This window comes from Amia ocellicauda, chromosome 22 (genome assembly GCF_036373705.1).
Source record: "Amia ocellicauda isolate fAmiCal2 chromosome 22, fAmiCal2.hap1, whole genome shotgun sequence".
NCBI lineage: Eukaryota > Metazoa > Chordata > Actinopteri > Amiiformes > Amiidae > Amia > Amia ocellicauda.
The window spans coordinates 11,887,183-11,900,532 of NC_089871.1; the positions used below are offsets into that span (position 1 = coordinate 11,887,183).

Here is a 13,350-nt window from a genome sequence, read left to right on the forward strand (position 1 = left end):
AAGGAACTTTGATTCCCAGAACATGGTGGTACTGAAAGTGAAGCGTGTCCGGTCTAGAACTCCGTGATCGCTCCAGCTGCCCAATAGTGTGTTTGACTGGGAACTCCGCAGGCAACCTGTCCCTACCAGATAAAAATGGCAAATGGGTGAAGTGTGCTTTGTAGATTTTCCTGTCTATAAACAGCACTTTGCACCAAATGTATTTAACGAGATGTGTATGAAACGTGTTGCCTGTCGGGAAGGGTCTAAAGACCATAAATAAAACCTCGGCAATGCTGGGGATTCAATTCTGCGAGTGGAACCTGGAAGGAAACGATAGCCTTTACCCGTGACCCTCAGCGTGACGTTAGCAACGGGGGTTTAACAGAACCGTTCAGTCGTACGTTCATACAAGACCATGTCTCCTCTTTCAAAGCTGTCTGGCACTCGGGTGGGATCCTCCAAGAAGTCTGGAAATGTAAAGAATCTTTTTTTTAAACTGTGGTCCTGATACTGCAGTGCAGAAAGGACAAGAAACCGTTGTGTTATACCAGTGGGCTATCTATAACATTTTAAGCCTTGCCAACACCAACAGTTCAACCAAGGCTCGTACAAATTCACATACAATCCAGTTAAGTCAGTAGAAAACGCTTACCCCAACACAAACACAAACCCCAATTTCTTCTATAAATTTACTTTTGTTGCCCAATTTTGCTACATAACTCAATATAGAGCTCTTTAAACCAGCTAAATGTAACCATAAGGCCATGTCTACCTTCATTTGAATCTCTCTATTGATTTTAAAGTAAAGGCCTATGTGGTTCTCTCTCTCTCTCTCTCTCTCTCTCTCTCTCTCTCTCTCCTCTGTGTGTTCTTGCAAGTGGCAGGAGAGCAGGTTGTAAAAAGGTCGGGCACAGCTCATTAGACTCCAGGCTCGCACCATCTCCATGCAGAGCAATGCTGTTGATGACGGCCTGAAGAAATCGAGGGGAAACGCCTTCCGTGTCGCAGCAGACTAGATTAAACCACACACTGGCGCTGAGAGGCACGATGTAGCAGCCAGTGGAGCAAGAAACTACCTGCTGAATAACTCGCCTCCCGCAGAAACACACCTACTGTACAGGCCCTGCATGTGCGAGAGGATACGGATCTGCCGGCCCATTGTTCCCCTGTTACTCTAGTAAATAAGGGTTTACAATTACCTGTAGCAATAGCTGTGATAGCAGTAGGACTAATGTATGTATCAGTTAACATATAATATTAATATACAGGCGCGTTGCGACCTACGTCACCCTCGATTTACGACATTCCGTACTTACGACACAGCCCATTACGACAAGCGCCCTCAGTGTTCAATTTCGGAGTCTGTCGTTACTTACGACGGACGAGGCGAAGTACAACACGGTCCTGAAGTTAGTTTCACGTTTTCCCCCTCCAGAAATGCCCCTACACGTGTGCAAGACAGCGTCAGTATACAGAGTAAGTGTCTTTATTTTGTTACTTAGCATCTCTGCCTTAAATATCGGCAATTGTGGGTGTATAGGCCTAGAGACGTATTTTATAGATTTAATATGAAATACTGTACGTTACCCTGTGTTTATACATGTTTATACAGTATATGCGTTTAAATATAGGCTAACATGTGGTTACAACTCTTTACATTTAGCATTACCACAGTAATACAATTCCGATACGTTCAAAACCGATTTACGACAGCGCGTAGGGACGGAACCCTGTCGTAAATCGGAAAGCGCCTGGATTATTGTTATGGTAATATGCAGGGTAACATGTTAACAGCATGGTAAAAGCATGGTAAAATGTTACACATATGTTAAAGACTGCACTCTTGCCCCCTGTGAACGCCCTCACGTAGGGATAACTGACTGATGCACATGTAGCTACATACTTGCTACCGAACTGCACACTACAGTGTCATCGCTTCGGAGGTACAGATGCATCATTACACCAACCTGCCTGCCTGTCTCTGTAGATCATTTGTTTCTGGACTGAAACCCGTTTTATTCATCCATATTAAATTGCATGTTGCTGGTTCGAAGCTCGTTAGGAAGCAGAGACCCAGAGCTTTCAATTCCCCTATAGTTCTCTATGTCCTTCATATATCTATATCTCTGGTGTCCCCCTTTCTCTATATCACAATCGTGTGTATCATGTCACTGTTATAGCGTATTTAAAATTAAAAAATGCGATCATTACTTTTGTATCCTTATTTTATGTCAAGATAGATTGAGGTTACTGTGACATCCTAAGCTGGGGTAGAGCATTTAACACTGCGTTAATAGGCTCCCACAGTACACTGCACAACACCATTGTGTTTTATTTTTGACCACAGTACACCACTCTGCACTTTACTGTCATAGGGGACAGGGACGTGTTGTAGGAGACACAGGCATGTCACAGGGGACATGGGCATGTCATGGAACAGGGGTGTGATATATGAGACATGTGCATGGTATATGGGACATGGTCTTATCACATGGAACAGGGGCGTGTTGCAGGGGATGAAAGTGACCAGCCTTATCTGTGGCCCATATAGTATATACAGTGAGGGAAAAAAGTATTTGATCCCCTGCTGATTTTGTATGTTTGCCCACTGACAAAGAAATGATCAGTCTATAATTTTAATGGTAGGTGTATTTTAACAGTGAGAGACAGAATAACAACAAACAAATCCAGAAAAACGCATTTCAAAAAAGTTATAAATTGATTTGCATGTTAATGAGGGAAATAAGTATTTGATCCCCTATCAATCAGCAAGATTTCTGTCTCCCAGGTGTCTTTTATACAGGTAACGAGCTGAGATTAGGAGCACTCTCTTAAAGGGACTCTCCTAATCTCAGCTCGTTACCTGTATAAAAGACACCTGTCCACAGAAGCAATCAATCAATCAGATTCCAAACTCTCCACCATGGCCAAGACCAAAGAGCTGTCCAAGGATGTCAGGAGGGGTCAAATACTGTTATTCTGTCTCTCACTGTTAAAATACACCGACCATTAAAATGATAGACTGATCATTTCTTTGTCAGTGGGCAAACGTACAAAATCAGCAGGGGATCAAATACTTTTTCCCCCCACTGTACCTTCTACTTATCTTACCATGACACCACTGTAGTGTAGTGTGGATGTGTTTGTCACTCAGTGTGGATGATTCTTTCGAATAAACACACCTCTCCAGAATACAGGGAGGGCAGCCGAGTCTTTCCTGTGGCGTTTCCAGTCCCTGTCTCTGCGTAATCAGCTGCCAAAAGCAAGCGCTATAGAGGGAGATGGAGAATCAGTTTTACATTTGACATTATGCTGTGAGAAGAGTAAGTGTGTAACTGAACAATAACAACAATAATAAAACAATATCTTTCAGGAGAACAAGACTCTGGGTTTTCTTATTCAGACTAATATAAACCTAGCGCTTATGCAACCGGGGATATACCCCCTTCCAAGCCGAAACCGAGCCGCGCTTTCCCCTTCTCACCGACAGGGGGCGCCACCAGTCGGGCCGCTCTCCCCGTTTCTGCTTCTCCTCCGTCACCCCCCTCCCCTCCCTCCCTGTCCTCGTATTATGTGTGTGCGAGTGTGTTGTGTGTCGGATAGAAACGGAGCCGGGTTTCCAGCTGAGTGCTCGCTCTCTCAGTGTGTGTGTGTGTGTTGTCATTACTATCCAGGCTGCCTCTTTCTCAGGATGGCCAGATTCACTCAGAGTGAAACAAGGAGACAGCAGCAGCCACAGCCACCCCAACACCCAGCCCACGCTAGCCTGGTTTTTACCGGACCCGGGGCAGCGGCGACCCAACACCCAGTGGTTCTGATACCCCACCAGCACCAGTACCCGCCGATCGCCTTCCCGAAACCCATGAACGGGTCCGAATCCATTTCCATCCACCCGGAGAGCGGCAACATGAAAGACCAAGATGCCATCAAGCTCTTCATCGGACAGATACCGCGCAACCTGGAGGAGAAGGACCTGAAGCCTCTGTTCGAGCAGTTTGGGAAAATCCACGAATTGACAGTCCTGAAGGACCGATATACCGGCATGCACAAAGGTAACGGGTTCAATATATGTGTGTATGCATGCATGCATATGTATTCACCTCAACACTGAAGCGCCACTGGCTTGTTTGTATGTATGTATGTATGTATGTATTTATTTAATGGTTCAGCGGGATTCGGGCGTTAAGTGCGCGTAGTATTGTGAGCTGATCAAAGCCTCTCCCTCCGCGCTCTCTGTGTGCAAACGCACTAGATCATATTTCTGGGGGTGGGTTAAACAGGTAGCCAGCCAGCTGCTCACCTCGGAGAGACGTTGTTGCCTTGAGATGTGTGCTTTGTGTCCTTTTCTTTAGACGGGCTGGAGGAGTCGGTTTGTTCTCCTCTTGGATTTATAGGCGGCTCTACTCCCGGCACATATGTGGCTGAACATCACAGATCAGCAGTTGAACACAAAGGGAATTTAATAGGAACATAGGAACATGAGCGCATCATCAATAAGGTCGAGATTTTGTTTCTTAAAAAAAAAATACTGAGGGGAAAGAATATATATATATATATAAATAACCGTCTTTCCTCTCCATCTATGTCAATTCTATTTTTATGACTTGCTGGGGAAGTGGGGCACCGAGGCTGAGAGAGAGATGCATTTTTAAAGAGCCGCACGTTTCGTCCCATCCTTTGCGAATATCATTTATCAGTTTGCTCATTTTGTACCGCACGGACTGGAGCAACACGAAACATAATAGTATATACGTATGTACATAATAAACACATACTTATGCACACACTTCAAGAGCAAAATCGTTTTCAAGGATGGAAATAGACTAACTGTCTTGAGCCAAGATTGAACTCGCAACAATCTATCTAATGTGCCACCGTTGTGTGCAAGAGGCACCTAGACACCGGGCGGCCGTCTGTTAATGGATGTAAACACATAATAAATATGCGCTCCCTGCTTCCAGTCTAGACAATGTATCGCCGCCATGCAAGAGAAAGCCAGACAGAGCGAATAAAGCCAGGGCGAGATGACATATTAGTGTTACCAGTATTTTATTAGTGTGTAATATTGGTGTTAATAATAATATTAATGCATTGTTTTATTTCTAACCTAAAACAAATAATAAAAAACGTCTGGTAGGGAGCGCTCAGACTGGACCCAATTACCAAACCCCGGCAATATGTGCTTTATGTATCAATACACATATATTGCATGCTGTTATGCTGGGAGGAATATTTTTCAATTTTATTGGTTTACTCCTTATGCAATCCGCGACGGAGGTTTAGCTGCAGACACACATGCATTCATGATCGGCTCCAATAAAGGAATCATTTCTGATTCGGTCCCCAGGAACGCGCATCCAAATACTGAGTCGGAATATATTTAAAGTGGGATGTATTTATACACCATACCGTTGCGAGTCACGGCCGGATGAACAAGTACATACATTACAATATATGTATATGCATAATACAGGACATCGCTCCACAACTCGGAGGAATGAAGTAAATAAAAAGCCTAAATATGCGCACAGGCGCCTAAAGTGCGATCAGAGACGGGCTGCTCTGCGGAGTTTATTCTAAGGAGTCGAGATGCACCTGAGTACCCCCCCCAAACACACACACACACACACACACACACACACACACACACACACACACACACACACACACACACACACACACACACACACACACACACTCACTGTGTTTAGTCATGAACATTGTAACAGTAAGTGAGATGCAAGCAACACAGAAACGGATCTACTCCACTGCCCTGTAGGTAACCGAACCGAGACTTGACAACTTCTTCTTCTCCTCGATAAGAATGCCAGCAGCCTAGCCTATATTTGACAAATTAATCAAAAATACATGCATGCATACACATAAATCATAATTTATGCGACATATGTGCTACAGGAAGTGCTTGAGGAGACCAATTCGTTTCCCATGATTTCATGTTCAGTTCATGGACCCCCCGCCTCCTGCTTTGGTGCTAGTGTTTCAACCACATATTCCGTGTTTCACCTTGACAGGACAGCTCTAATCAACTTAATCAACTTAATCAATTTGGGGCTCAGTCGATTTATTTTCTTAAAATACTCTACTGTGCGTCTCCCAATAGTTTGTCACCGTCAGCTCCCTTTTTATTAATTCATTCTTTTTATTGCATTTTTTATGAGGATAACCTACGCAGCAAAAAGTACTATCCTTTTTAAATAAAACGGAATAACAAGTGATGCTCGAGAATTCCCTTGTTAGATTGTAAAACCATTTTCCCTTTCATTATAAAAAGTGGTCAAGAAAATACCAGGCCACCCACTGTTCCCTAACTTTCCCAACTAAATCGTCACCCGAAGACACCAGTTGAGAAAGAAACAATAGCATATTTAGCTTGTTATATTATAGTTAAATAATTAGTTAAACCATTTACAAAATAGTAATAGGATGACGTGTGCTCGAGGTCTGCATTTAATTTATTCTCCAAACAGAGACGAATCTGACGCTTCACAGGTCAGTAAGTGATGAACCTGTAGCTTCCATGCATGTGATTCTGCACATATAATCCCACACTAAAGCAACAGGCTCGGCCCTACTGCGGCTGCGCGCATGTGAAGCGGTGTGCGCCGCTCCGAGTTCACACTGTGCTCATTTATTAAACACGGAAAGCGGAGGGATTTCGAGCGAGAAATAGGCAAAATGGAAAAAAAAGTGACAAGATTTGTAAAGTCAGACGGTGCTTGTGCATTGTACATAAGACGAAGCGCGCATTGATGTAATGTATTCACATATTAGATGCGCCCCCATAAATATATACTACATTCCTACCACTTGACATTTTAAAATTGCCCGACACGTTTACAGAAGTGGGTCGGATTACGACATCCATTTTCTTCCTCTTCATTTTACATTCACCTTTATTTCCCCAACGTGTCTCCTCGGTTGCAGTCGTTGTTAATCCTTCGGGAAGATAAGGCATTGTTTTTGAAACAACAGACACTGTCTGAACGGCCCTGCCTCTGCCTGGTCAGTAACATGGTGGCCAGGCTTATAGCGTTTCCAACAGTTTAATTTTAATAAAGAAATATCAGACTAGCCAGAAAATAAATATTCCAAAAAGGCCTGATTTCTTCCTACTGTGCGTGAATTTATTTGATGTTTTCTTATTGTTTTTATTAGGCTACTCTCTTAGCCAGGGTCTGTACAGACTATTTTTCTGATAAACATTTAATTAAATAAACTATTTATTTATAACTGGGCGCATCCAATCATGAACTATGAAGGCGTTTTATGATTAATATTATAATTGAATGTATTTTATGGACTTAATTCCTTAACATATTCTGTGTGTTGTATATAGGTTTATCTATTTACTATAGAGTCTTTTTTTAAAAGACATTTTTACACTTTTTTTTATATGAAGCTATTACTTTTGAATTGCATTGCATTTCAGGCTGCAAAACGCTGTTATTTTGATGTACCATGCACAGGCACTGACAGCAACAGCCAAGGCTTATAAAGAGGTTTTAGAAATACAAAGTTTTTTTTTAATTAAAAATGTATATATAAAATAATTATTTCATAATGTAGTGTTGTCTGTTGACAGGTCAGAATCTTGCAGTTTTTTAAAGATACAGTTTGGAAGATTGCTTGTGATATGTCTTTGATGAACAATTCACAGTGGTTAAATATCAATCTTCCATCCATTTTTTAAAAGTAGTCCCCAACCCAAAATAAAATAAACATTGCAATGTGTGTGGATTTCCCTGGATGCGTCTACTACGGCTTCAAGCTGTATGTACAGAGTACAGGTGACACACTGCCGACGCACAGACTGCCTTGCGTGTGGAAGGAGACATGGGTGATGGGGGGATGCAGAGTGCACGGCCCACTGAAAGCACTGTTGCTCTGTGTTCCCTGGACTATGCAGGTTATCAATATTAAGTTAGTGTCAAGGGATCATTGTGTTAATGCATTCATAAATGGACGAGATATATTGCTATAGACTGAGCGAGGCAGAAGCACATTAAATCATAGGAATAATCTAATTAAATATTTATTAAAATATTCTTTTTATACCCCCTCTGATAAATGGTGTCTGTGAAGGGACAGCGCAATAACAGAGCAGGGAAACAGGGCTGTGCGGTGTCTGCACAGGGGCTCATAAACATGACATGGACTCTGAGGGGGCCAGTAAGCACAGGCCGAGAAGTTTTTGTAAGTCCATCGAGACTACCCTTGGCATCGGGTACAGAGAAAAATTAATCTATAACTCCTGGTTCGATCCTACGCTACAGCCTCTGTGTACACACACACATACACACAAACTGTCGCGCATGTGCACACACACACACACACGACATGATGCATTAGCTAATGAAAAAAAATAGACTTACTCCAGGCAAGTTGAATCAGGACATAACAGTGCATGAATACTCCCTCATGTCACAATTTGAACCCCCCCCTCCAACCCAGATGTGCCTCTCACAATCACACAGTCTCGCAATTACACACAATTATGCTGTCGACACACTGCACAGCATAAAGCACGATTTATAACAGACTAAGGGAAGCTGCTTTAGTTTCTTGTGGAAATATGGATATTGATTATCTCCGAAAGAATGACTGGTGGAGTGTTAAAGCTTTTGATCCAAGTTGAAATGTTCTACCCAATTTCTAAAAAGTATTTAAAAAATATGAAATAAGTAAATGGTATAGAAAAGGGAAATACATGTAAATCTGTATTTATCCATCTATATCTATCTACCTATATATTCATATATCATAATCAGTTATGAAACTATAGGTTAATAAAGTATTGAAATGCAATTTTTACCATAACCAATTAAAATGAATGGTTATAGATGTGTTGTTAACATGTAATTCAGTGGTTACAGCAGTTTATTATATGCTTATATATGAATATATGCACTATTTGATGGCTAAAGCAGGAGACGTGTTTCTTTATAAGTTTCTTTGCTTACATCACTCCGCGTCCCATCATTATGCAGGGTTTTAACAATCGTTGTTGAAGGCTGACTGTAATACAGAATGGCTACAGTAGCAACATGCGCTCCCCTCCCCTGCCTTTTCATGTCTATTAATCACTGCTCCGTGGCTCGCAGCAGATTGCTAATTTTATTTGATTAAACTCATACACGTGACCTTTCACCTCCACCCCTTCTGAACTGAACACGCTTTGTCTGAGAACAGATAGGACCCTCCTCCTTTCCCCTCTCCCTCCCCCCTCCCCCCTTTTGCTCTCAGTGCCGTATTTATCTATAATTTATTATGAAAAATGATGTTGACTTACATCTGGGCAGGGATAGAGCACCCAGACCCTGTTAATGCAATAATAAACCTCAATCCACACAGCACAGAAGATGTCTGTAAATATTGTAATAAGCAACAGCGTCTCCTCATAAAAGATGCAAACCCCTCACTACACACACTTGACAGCAGTCGAGGCCTCCTTGCCGCACGGCTTGTAGCCTGTTTCCCCTCACCTCTTGTGACAGGGACAGTGGTGGCACTCCCCAGGCTGGGAAATTGTGACCAAACCCCCCTCCTTTTCGCCACTGCGTTTCCATGCTGGGGTCTGACGTTTGTTTCAGGGCTGTGTGTACCAGGCCTGTGTGTGTGATTGTGTGCTGTTGATTGCCTCTGAGTGTTGAGCTGGTGTTGCAGCTGATTGTGTCCATTTGGACTCCGGCATATAGGTGGATAGGGGCTTGTTTTTTGCTTCCTAACCGAGGGCACCGAGGTTTCTCCGTGTGGCCTTCCTGATGGTGTTGGGCGTGGGGGCGTGGCTTGTGATGTACCTGCTTGATGACCATTCCCCCTGGTAGACGGTTTCTGTGGCAGACGGGCCACCTTATGGTAAAGGGGTAGCAAGTCTGGTTGAGATCTTGGGACAGCAACTGTGTGAAAGCGTGGCGAAGTGAAAAAGCTGACGTCTGGTGCAAGCATGAGGGTAGTACATGTGGTAGAGGAGTAGAAATACACCATTGTAAAGGATCAGGAGGGGTCGGAGATTTTCTCCTTCTTCTGCCCTCCTGTGCCATGTGCTGGGGCAGAGAGTTCCCATTGTAGTGTGTGTTGTGCATCCAGGTCGGACTTGGACTGGGCTCTGCCTGGCAAGACAGGGCAGGAGACCATGAGAGCTCTGTTTAACAAGGACCTGTGCCAGTTACTGTAGTTAAAGGATTGCTGATTCATCGCTAAACATTACGGCAAGACTACCAACGAAGAGGGATAAATCAAGGTGAAGCTGTATTTTATTTATAGACGGGCTGGCAATTAAATTTGGTTGTTTAATTTTTTTTTTCCTTTTCTTTTTTTCAACACTCAGGGCCGCATCTGCATCCCATAACTTTTGGCAATATAGTGTATATCATGCAGTGTAACCTGATTGCCAAATTACAGTATTTAACTACCTGACCTTTAAGTTCAGGATGCTTTTGAACAGGAGGGATGGGGGTGGGGGGTGCTCCTGTGGGAGACGTCGTGATCCAGTAGGAGAGGCCAGAATGTACTGCGCTGCTCTGTGGAATAGAGACGGGAGAGACGGCATTTCCATTCGAGGGAGACTATCTGCTTTTACAACAGTGTCGGTGCTCGGGTGGGTCGGGCGGATTTACTGTGGGGTGAAATTAAATAACAATAAAGGGATTTTAATATGATTTTTTTATAATCCCAGCTCTGATTTGAAGGCAGCATTCAGGAGAAGTCGGGCGAAAAAGCTTTTTATTACAGCGACATCACGACACACACTATTCAGATTTCATATTTGGTTCTTGTCCCCGACCTTTGAACCTCCCAGCCCTCCCCTGCCCCTCCCCCTTAGCTTCTACCCACTTCATGATCAGGACTATTGGATTGTATTTAATTTGAGTTAATGGAAAAATTTGAAACACTGTGGGAGGCTGATAAGAAAATAGCATTTGATTTCCCACAGTCTGGTATGGGGATTGAGTCTTGATGCGAAGCAACACGAAGTTAGAATGATGTTCTGGCATGTGCTTGTGTTCGTTCTATTTTTTTTTTCTTTCTTTCGTCCGTTCTTTCTTTCTTTCCAGAACATCAAAAGGAGCAAAACCAAAATACATCTAGGTCAGTAATCCCAATTTCTCTGGGGCTTTTTTTATGTGTATTTTCTTAAGTCAGAATTTTAATTTTCTTTTTTTTTTTTTTTAAACCTATATGGTGTTCCTGCAGGTACACTCCACAGACTCACACACACACACACAGCTGGACTGTGTATAAAACGAGCAACACAGAGAAAATACAAATGGACAGAAGGGGGAGGGGGTTGGTAGCCCAATAAAACAACAATAATACAAATAATATAATATCCTACTCTCATTACTGACCATAAAACAAGCAACAAGCCTATCTATTCATCTATCCACCCATCTATCTACATGCACACACACACACAAATAACAAATGATTTATTTTGCGGAGCTTGCTGTCGTGGGGGGTGGGGGGGAGGGTGGTTGGTGGAGAGGCGAGCTTCTCTACACCGGCTATAAAAAGAATTAGTGGCATTTCCAAAAATAGGTTAATCTACCCATCTCTGTGCTGCTGCCGTGACATCAGCAAGCCGTCTGCCTGCCAGTCCCCCCCCCCACCCCCCACCCAAGAATACTCTCGCAGTGTGGAGATCTCAGCCTGACGGAGGAGAGAGTGGGAGAGAGAGTGAGTCAGGGAGGGAGGGTTAGGGGAGAGGAGAGGAAGCCAGAGACAACGGAGAACAGGCAGTGAACATCCCCCTGCCCCCCTCGTTGTGTTGTAGAGACAGCGCAGATCACTCACTGTGCCACACCGCCTGGGTGCCGCGGCCTTCATGTGCTCCGTATCCACACACACGGACACTCGGCTCGGCAGCACGCAGCTCATCAGGGGGAAGGGGCGTGAAGGGGGCGGTTGCCGTGAATGCACTGGTATGCAGGAGCCTCCCGCGGCCTTGGCTCTCCTTCGCTTACAAATGAAAGTCCCTCTTTCCCGACATCGGGGAGTTCGAGTCAAATTAATGGCGTGTTTTTCCAGGGCATTGAGTTTTGTAGGGCATGCTCACATAAGCTCGTTTTTTCTTGGACGTGCCTGAAACACAAAGCGTCTCTGGGATTTTCCCCTCACCTGCAGAGAGAGCGGGGGGAGAGAGTCTGGGGCTGGGAACGCAATCCCACGCCTCTGGCACGCACAGCGCCGTACTGCTCTCCTCCTCCGGGCTGGCAAAGCAGATACGAGCTAGCCTGTGACGCTGACCTAATATTTGGACAAGAGTTTCACTACAGAGTAATTAACATCTTAGCACCTGTTAATTTGAAAGACCCCATCTGCACTTATAATTAATATGCAGTTCAGCGGCATCTGTCAACGAGAACAAGGCTTGAGATTGCCATTCGAAATATCACAAAGAATGTTTTTTTTAAATATAATTATCTTTTTCTGCTGCCTGTATTTTGCTCAAGTGTTTCGCGCATTGTAGGTGAACAGCACAGCCCTGTGGTTCTCTAGAGTTCGATCGCTAGAAGCAGTTCACATTCTAGAACAGTGGTTCCCTCAGTTAATTACCTGAAACCTTAATTGAACTAATCATTTGCTTTACTCTACTTTTAGAATGGTTTAAATAAAAAAAAACTTTGGAGAATCTGGGTGGTTTATATACTTTTATATTTAACCTGACATCTCCAATGGTTTTAAATTATTAATAAGCTCTGATTATGTCAGTTATTAGTCCAATTAAGGATTTGAAAGAACAAAAACCAGCAGGACATGGGGTCCCAAGAGCCACCACTGGGAACTGTTCTGGAACACTATTGGTTATAAATTTGGTTATTTATCAATGGAAATCTAGAAATGTGTCACAAGAGATGTGTGTGTGTGTGTGTGTGTGTGTGTGTGTATATGTGTGTATGTATGTGTGTATATATATATATATATATATATATACACACACACACACAAATTATCTGAGGCATGTGAGGGGTAGGAGGGCTGAGGTAGAAGTTTAAAATCTTTTGAAAGTTCACTTAACCTTCAGTTAAGGTTTACAGGTTATGCTGGTGCACAGCTCATATCACCAGACTCATTACAGGGCAATTATGCAGGACAGCTAAAATATTATTATTAGAGCAGCAAGTGAGTGCGGGGAGGAAGAGCCCCAACCGCGCTGAAATACATTCTGAGCTTGTGAGATTATTAATAAACATCGATTTGAGGGCAACAATAAAATAAGAATTAAAATGACGGCGTTTGCTGGTGTACGACGGCCAAAGAAGCCCCAGTTGACTCTAGACCACCTGACCCTGGCAGCTTTCAACCAATCACGTTCCACCTTCTTGGAATCCCCCTCCCCCAGGTCCT

General features: G+C 43.4%; 1 protein-coding gene across 2 annotated transcripts in view; it reads left to right on the forward strand.

The window, feature by feature from the left end:
* The first annotated feature begins 3,599 nt into the window (after positions 1-3,599).
* The window catches only part of celf5a (cugbp, Elav-like family member 5a), a 139,869-nt gene continuing 130,118 nt past the window's right edge, over positions 3,600-13,350 (forward strand). For both annotated transcript variants that reach the window (XM_066695561.1, XM_066695562.1), the window contains exon 1: positions 3,600-4,034. In XM_066695561.1, the coding sequence (XP_066551658.1) occupies positions 3,674-4,034 (361 nt within the window). In that variant the 5' untranslated portion in view covers positions 3,600-3,673. The remainder of the gene's footprint in view (positions 4,035-13,350) is intronic.